At 39.4% G+C, this 8,844-nt stretch overlaps 1 protein-coding gene across 7 annotated transcripts in view; it reads right to left on the minus strand.

Annotated features, from left to right (window-relative positions):
- The window catches only part of macrod2 (mono-ADP ribosylhydrolase 2), a 371,857-nt gene extending 368,181 nt beyond the window's left edge, over nucleotides 1-3,676 (minus strand). For all 7 annotated transcript variants that reach the window (XM_070916225.1, XM_070916228.1, XM_070916224.1 and 4 more), the window contains exon 1: nucleotides 3,509-3,676. In XM_070916225.1, the coding sequence (XP_070772326.1) occupies nucleotides 3,509-3,545 (37 nt within the window). In that variant the 5' untranslated portion in view covers nucleotides 3,546-3,676. The remainder of the gene's footprint in view (nucleotides 1-3,508) is intronic.
- Between the last annotated feature and the right edge of the window lie 5,168 nt (nucleotides 3,677-8,844).

The raw sequence follows: 8,844 nt of genomic DNA on the forward strand, positions 1-8,844 counted from the left end.
CTTTGTACTGGTACAGACAAGTGTAACGTTCATTTCCAGCGAAAGCCATAAACGTTTCACTCTCCACTAATTCCTGTTTCTTTTCTTGTCTTAATGTCCTACCAAACTCCCAGTCTCCCAGCGTATTTCCTTTACTTCACCTGACCACCACCCACAGGAGCAACAGTTCCTGGTCCTGCACCGATTGAGGCTGGCCTCTAACTAGACTCCTCCACCGCTCACCTGGTACTGCCATCATCATCATCATCAGTCATGTCCCATTCCTCACTGCTCCAGCTCCACACCTTCCTGGCTCTCTAAATGACCCTACAAAAAATTGGATCTTTAATACTGTGATCCCGCTTCATATATTAAAATCCTCTTTTGGCTTGCAGGGTCAAAGTGCAGGATCAGCAATGAAAGAGCACCACTGGAGCTGGTAGGGATTCTAAGTCTTGCTCAAACACACTTCCAAGGTGTTTGAACACGGGTACTCTGCTTGAATGGCAGTCCACCCTACTTACTACATCAGTGCTTCTCAGCCATGTACCATGGACACCCAAAACAATTTATGATTTCACTCATTAGTCCCCCTCCTTTGGTTGTAGGTGTGTTAATTAGGTGTGTTAATTAGAGAAACTGGCTGTTGTGTGGATTGGCTAGAATGAAAATGTACATACTCTTGTGTCTCCATGGCTCTCAGCTGAGAACCACTGTACTGTGTCACCCTGTTGCCTAAGCTTCAGTGCACTCTGAACTGTTTGTTCTACCTTGCTACAGCTCTGTACTCCTCTGCCCCTGCAAGTCTTATGTGACTTTATTATTAATAGTTAGCTGAAGAACGTAAATAGTACACTGAGCAACTGTTGGTAATGTACTTTGTCTGTGATGCGACTACTGTACATGGAGAACCTTACTTTGTCATAGCTGCCAACATTTAAGCTCCTACCAGTTACCTAAGCTGTGTGCAATAAGTGTGAGGACTTTTTGTTATTCATTAGTTAGGTTTTACAACAAATTCCAAAATAATTGGCTGACATGAGTACATCACACAGCAGCTGCTTAACCTTTGTACTGCTGTATCACTCTTGGGTCCTCACAGCTTGTGTCCTCATGTTCATCTCCACTGACTGCAAAAAAGCCTAAATGTGCTACTTTCTCTCCAGAAAGCACTAGGCTGTTCTGCAAAAACAAACTCCATCCTAATTATGTGTTTCACTGTGAAATCTTCACAACATAAATACCCCAGTGCACATAGTGTGGACTTTGCACAGTTAAAACATCCCCTCTGTAAAATTGTTTAAGCAAACTGGATGTGGTGTGGTACTGCGCAAAGGCATAGTTTACTATATTAGGCTCTTTTTACAACAAAATGTTGAGGTCTAGATGCTTTGCATATAACAATACCCTACATCATAGGAAAAGGCACAATGAGTTATGAGACTTACCTCTTACACACGAGAGCCTAAAATATTGTATATTTAGGTAAGAAATACAAGGTTCCTTTGGTCATCTTTTGGCAACATCCCACAGTAGGTCAGGCTTACATTAAAGGTATTTCTGCAGTGGGGGATATCTGTTCCATCCCTTATGTATTTCCTCTCCCTCTTGCCCACTCCTGTCATTCCCAAGGCTGCTTTTATTCTACATGGATGAATAAAAAGGCTGTTCTGATGTTGAACACAGCAAAGCTCTCTGGACTAGCGCCTCGTCACTCTGCTGAACTTTTAGTCGTTGAAGAATCCCAAAGCTTAGCTTAGATGCCATGAGAACAGGATGGGCTCAAAATGTGCTTTATTAAATATGAGTGTGTACAAGACTGTGTTAGTGGAGCCACACCATCACTGATGCTAAATCCCATATGATTTTTCTGTACTTCATAAATTCTGTCACTGTACTGCTGCAGACATCCCTGAACCAAATTCTAGTGATAACAAAACGAAAGGAGATGTGACTGCCTGTCACATAACATCTCATTTTACATAGTCTTTTAATGCTTTTTATATTCCTGTTTCCTTATTTAGTTCATTTTGTTCAAGAAAGTTCTCCACCTTCAGAATAGCCTGCATCCTGGTACAATTCTGTTTTTGCCCATTTTAATTTAAGGCTGATTTTGCCAAAACCACAGGTGCCAACATGACTTACAAAAATGTATCTTTGTTGGTATTACATATTACAATTTCACCCAGCCCACAGACAGGCCCTGGGGTCAAACCACTATTTAAAAAATAATCATATCAAATTTCTTAATTTCTTAAACTTCAGATTTTCTTTCATATTTTGACTTGCCTTGATCTCCTCTTAAAGCAATTTGAGCAAGAGAGGTATATGCTCAGAATATGAAATCTGATTTACTTTGATGTTCATTCTGTGCTGCTACCTGCTCCAACTGGAACCGGCCGGCTAAGATTAATCATTATTTTTGCTCAAATAATTTTAATAACCATCATAAAAGAAATTCCCATACAGCCGTGAGGCTTGATGACAAGACACTGACTGAACTGCAGTATTTCACAAGAACAAATATCCACCATGAAATTCAAATGAATAACCCGCCAACGATATCTGCAATGATTACAAACAATCCTTGTTTCAGTCGTTAATTGAGGCTGAACAGAGGTCAGGACTGGAAACTTGTCTGAACCAATAGTATACTTTTTCACAACAGGCATTTTGACATGTCATGGCAGGAAGGCCACAGGTGGAATAAATATCATTAATGATGGCTGCATTCTATTTGGCGTTTAGTAGCTGCAAGGCATGGCATTGTGCATGCCCACTCACTGACATAAATGATATGGGAGGCGTAAATGGAATGGAGCCATCCCTAATTGATGTGATTGATTGCACCTGTGCGGGACCAGCTACTGTACGACAAGTGAATAACTTATGAACGACATAATAACCACACTATGGAGAGGCTTAACATGCCTTTCTTTGCACAACAGGTCTATCCCGTACACGTTTCGGGAAACTGAAAGTGAAACAGTTTCCCGTCTAGTATTATACGCATCTTTAACTGTATGTTTGAAGCAGATACACGGTCATTCTAATAAGTTATAAATAACTATTAGACAGCCAGTTCCTTTGTTTTACCACGGTGTGCCTGCTCTTTGGCTAACGTTACAGGAACATGTTGTTACAGAGAAGGTTGTTTGCAACTCGGCGAGCTAACTTACTGTTGGTGTATCACACAGGTGGAAGGTCGGATATGTTAAATAAGGCAAATAAGGACTCCGGGAAAATCAGTGAGAACCTTAAATGTAAGCTAATGAGCAGGCAAGAGGCACTGTGTGAACAGTGTTGTTGCGAATGTCAAACATGCATTACGGCAGCCAAACAGAGGCGCAACATCAGTGTAACATCTGTACAGTCACCGTGTATGTTGCCGAATATGTTGATGGTAAGTAGTATCGCAGCAACACGGAGAAGGCAGAAAGAGTGGCTGTCAATCTTCTGGCATGGCTAGAAATCATGCTGTCTGCCATGGAGATGATGATAGCCTCATTCCCCCCAAAACAAGCCTTACCTTTTTCAGTCTTCCAGTCCTTTTTCTTTTTGCTCATGCTGCCGGAATGATTAGACTTCGAATGGTTGTTTTTTGACTGTGGCAACCCCAGGCTCACAGAGAGTAGTGTCCCGGGAAAAAAACTGAAATGTAAAGTGAAACAGCCTCAGCACGGTTGTCTCACCTGTGAAGCTGTCAAATTTCTGTGGACCTCAGTCCGCCTCAACCTACCATGGCCAAATGATTGGGTGTCGAAAACGGGGAAGTGGGCGTGCGATTGGTCCGGCCACTGAGTCAATCAAATAACTGGGGAGGCAGGGTAGGTTGTTTCCGGCATTTCAGCCTTCTGGCGGATGAGATGCTCGGTTAGTAACGCCGGGCCACTCGGATGTAGATTGCACAGAGTAGAGTCTACTCACTGCAAGTAAACTTGCCGAGGAAACCACCCTGTTAATTAAAAATAAACAAATAAAAAAAAATAATAAAAATAATAAAACAGACACACACACACACACACACATATATATATATATATATATATATATATATATATATATATATATATATACTGTATACGATAGTATGTTTTACAATATTTCGCATACAGTGATATAGTAGTGGACTGCATTGTACCATAGGCCAATATTATTGTAACCTACTTAAATCTCATACCTTGCTGTGACCCTGGCCTATAACTGCTGTGTAATTGTTTGCTTAGCAACATGAGGACAGTTTTGTTGATGAATTTTGGCCAGTAGTATCTGAGACTATTATTATTATGTGACTTAAATGATAGTCACTAAACAACCAAATGGACACAGATCTCACAGGATAGACCAGATCAGACCAGTAAGTCAGGCTGTCATATGGGAGAGGCTGGTTCCAGAGACCACCGTCTGTCATCTGTTGTGTTAGCTCTGCCCTGGTCCAGACCCATCTGCTCCTGAAACCGCTGACATTATCAGAGAGCGGAAAATATCTTTCATCCAAGCTGTACTCTGCTGCAGATTTTTAAAATGGAGGTTTATTTTAGTGAAATACACCCAGTTTACATGTCAACTAAGTAAAAATGTTTGCATGGATATATTTACAACATTAACAGCATATAGGTGGACGGATACTCCTGTTGCATTAGGGCTTATTATATCTAAATATATTATAAATCTAATTCTCTCCCAGTGTTCACCAGATGTCTCATATTACAGTCAAATTAAAGATCTTTATCTCATTGAGCTGCTGCCCTTTTTAGGAAATGAAGACAAAATAATCAGCTCTCACATCTGGCACAGAAATTCATAATTTGATAAATTGTATCAGTGCCTGTTCCGTTCAATGGGACATCCAGAGAACTTCCCTAGCCAGAGGCCATGATATTGGGAAAAGCAAACTAAATTATAGTTAAACAAAGATATGATTTGAATGAAGTGGCCATTACAGTTTTCCCTGTGTACTATTCACAGCAAACCACTAGATGTCAATCTTGCAACATCACAAGTAGCAGTGCATACAAAGTGATTCTGTTAAATGAGTAAAGTCTTGAAAGAGGCTTATTATTCTAAACTAACCTTATAAAGAGTGACAGATATTTCACTCAGGCACATGAGATAATCTTGCTCTAAATAATCTAACTTACTTTCTTTGATATTTTTATATCTGAGGAGGCACATTAAGGAGACTGGACTTCAACCAGAGGACTCTGTTCAAAACCCCTTTGTCAGCAAGCCCCCACCCTGCTGTAGTGTCTTCTCAATCCTAAAGTAAATAAAGTGTGTGGCCCTGACCTCTGACCTTTGATTTTGACCTTTCAATAAAGCATTATATGTATTAGGCTTAATACTTAGAGAATTTCAAGCAAGCATTTCTGTTTACCCTTACTACTTGGTATACTATTATACTATAATTAAATACACTAAACTATACTATAGTAGTTTTAGATATGAGATTAAAGCCCCTACACACCCATAGTCCATTCACACAGGTGTTTCCACTCATGTTGCCTGATTATTGTTATTATTGTTGACCTCTTCTTGGGACTGTGTTGGCATGCACAATATTGACAGCTCCTTCACTCTCCTTTTAGTATTGTTGCACCTGTTGCCATTCCTTTTGGTCCATAGACTTTTGTAACATCACTTTATTTCAAGCTCTATCTGACCTGAGGTCTAATTAGCCAGTGTAATTGTGTGGGTGTGGTAAATCAATTAAATTAGATACATTGGCTTTTTTAGGTGTTTGTAATTTGATCACCATTTACAAATCAATTAACAATGGTACCTCGTAGAGCATGTACCATTAAGGCTGAGTCCTCATTGCAGCGGCCTGGGTTCGATTCCGCCGAATCTTTCCTTTCCTGTCTCTCTCTGCAGCTATCACTGTCCAATAAAGGCAAACACCCAAAAAATAATCTAAAAAAAACAACGATACCATGGTGTCTGGTATGTAGGGTGAGGGTAATTACATACAGCATTTAGTATTTGCTAGCTACTGTATGTAATTATTGATCATTGATCAACATGTGTATTGCAGACAACATGATGTCTGATGTGCAGCGAAAAGATCAAACTTGGCTGGCTGTTACCGTGAATAGTTGATTCTGCAGGGCAATCCATATAATCCAAACAGAGGAGGATCTATTTGTGTAAGACTGTGTAGGCAATTGTTATTGTCATGGTTACAGTCACTAACAAGAACATTGGATCGTCTAATCTGTTGTTGGCTTAATACATATGTTTTTCATATCCGATTTATAATCTTAGCAACGTAATTACACCAAGCAACGCAATTATCTACAGAGAAATGCACAAAATGATCCCTAACTTCAAGTGAGCCCAGGGGCTATAGAAATGATTGCAATTGTTGTTTATGTGTGTTGTTATGTCAATATCCGTAAGGCCTTTGATGGGTTTGTAATGACTATTTAGTTTGGTAAATTTATGTGAAGGGATTACATCATCATGTCTGTGTCAGTCAAAGACTAATGATAAAACACTTGATTTGTTTAGTACAGCAATTGGTGGTTTCATAGCCATAGTTCGACCCTAAAGATGCAGACTAAATACTTATACCCTCTCCTGGGATCTCCAGTGAAAAAATGGGCTGAAGCCATCTATGTTCAACTGGCCCATGAGGCTTTCAGCAGAGGCCTTAAGTTATTTAATTTTTTCATCATTTTCATATCTTGCCAATGATAATAAAAAGGTCTGAGGAAACATCTCTTACTGAAAACCTCAGATAAGGTTTGACTGTGTTCATCTGTAAAATACATGTTGAGGGTCTGTAAAGGTGATTTCTGCAAAAGAAAACAATTCCTCAGCCAACTGGCATTTACATAAATATAAACATGTGCATTTTTCACATAGATTTGTGAACATTTTGTAAAATAGTTGTAATGTACAATGATTAGAGATGGGAATAGTTTTGCAGCACTCCTGCACTGTCAGAGAATCTGTGCTGCCTACCTGGACCATGAAAACTCTGTAGTTTGATGATTTGTGTGGGTTCCTTTCAACATTCTCAATCAAACATTTGTCTCCCCATATCATCCATTGTGTCCTGTCATATATTATGCTCATCTGTTCCACAGATGTGTGCAGCAGCTCTCTATTCTGACTAAAAGCCAGAAACCTCTGTGAAGTACCTCAGTAGAGACTAGCTCATTTGTGCACAAACTACTTGCTCTGTTACACACCTCTATACATACATTATGTGTTTAGTGTCTACTGTGCAGTCATAACATACAAATTAAAATGTTTTTGTACATGACCTAAATGCAAGCTTCAGGGTGCTGCTGCAGCATGCACCTGAGCTCTGACATATCTTTTGATAACAACAAAAGCTTCATCAACTTAAAGTTAACTAAAGGAAACAGTTTGTGAGCACTTTGTTTAATCAGGTGGGTAAAATGTCTGGACCAGTCCAGATAGGAACTTTTATTTCTGAGACTTCTCTCCTGTGTGCAGCAGTACAACAGCTTTAGGCTGTACAGTCTACTGCCCCCATATCTCAGAATTAGAGATTATGGTTTTATATTTCTAATTTCCTACAGTATTTCTTATTTCTGGCTTTGGCACCTGTTTTATTCATGGTTACAAGCTTTTATTATTTTAGATCAGAGTTGCCTGTAGTTTCGTAAGTCAACTGTAAGATCAATTTGTCATGGGATGCATTGTGATGTTCTGATGTGAATATAGTGGTTTACTGAGTGGTACTTTGTTTAGTCTACATGCTTAGAATGGGTTTGGGGTTGGATTAAAAAAGCATCACACTGTGAGTATTCTTTTCCTGCAGGATTCCTGTGGGTTGTAGCTTTGGCAAAATGTGTTGCAACGGCTCCCTCTGTTTATTTTACTCTATTTAATAAAGCCCCCATCCAGCATGTCTCTTCACACCAGAGCGTGCCTGCTTTCTCCCTCCTCAAAGCAGCAGGAATTCCTTCCTGATCGCTGGCTGAACTCACGTTGAATAGATTTAGTGTGGATGGATGTTCAAATATTCAAAACATATGCACAAAAGTCTATGTATCAACAATATTTTTTGCAGGATAATTCTGCTCATACTATGTCTGTTGCTTTAAATTTGCTGTTTTTCCCAGCTAAATAATTCCTTTATATACAACCTTTTTCAGAATGAAACAAAAGATTAAGCATAACCAGAAAGTTGGAAATCTCTTTTGTTCTCTTTTATTGCACTGTTCTCAGATTAATCAAAATATCTCTATCTCTGACTCACAGTACAGCATTACTCATCCAAATGAGCATCTACCATGTCTGCCAGATGCCAGAGCAGAATATTTTGGAGATTAAATTGATGATATCACAGGAGCTATATTGCTCACTCTCAACACTGCAAAAGTCTTGGATTCTTGACCTCTGTTTTTCTGCTTCTGACCTCTTATCCATGCAATAACACTACAACACAACACAATAACCCAATGTCTCAACAGCAATATGCAGGATTACTTTTCTCGTGCAATCTTAAACTATCAGTTTATGTAGCATTCCAAAAATAACATGTTGGTATTTCATTTTAAAGGATATGATGGAGCAATTTTATAGCTAAGGCATATTTCAGCTGAATTCGTCTCAAGATGAAGAAGCGACCTCAAATGAATCATGTCTGCAGTCTGTGTGGTCATAACAGATAACACATCTATTAAAACTGGATAGGCAGTTTTCCTCTGCACGCCAACGACAACAGCAAGAAGAAATGTACACTGAGATTCAATGGCATGCGATACTAAAGCCACCCCCTAAAGGCTAGCTGGCCCCTCTTCAGCACTCTTTCTGGCCCCAGCTCTCTCTCCATTAATTGACTAACTTGATCCAAAGACAACAACATAACACTACACATTATGATGA

This window comes from Enoplosus armatus, chromosome 12 (assembly GCF_043641665.1).
Source record: "Enoplosus armatus isolate fEnoArm2 chromosome 12, fEnoArm2.hap1, whole genome shotgun sequence".
In the NCBI taxonomy this organism is placed as follows: domain Eukaryota; kingdom Metazoa; phylum Chordata; class Actinopteri; order Centrarchiformes; family Enoplosidae; genus Enoplosus; species Enoplosus armatus.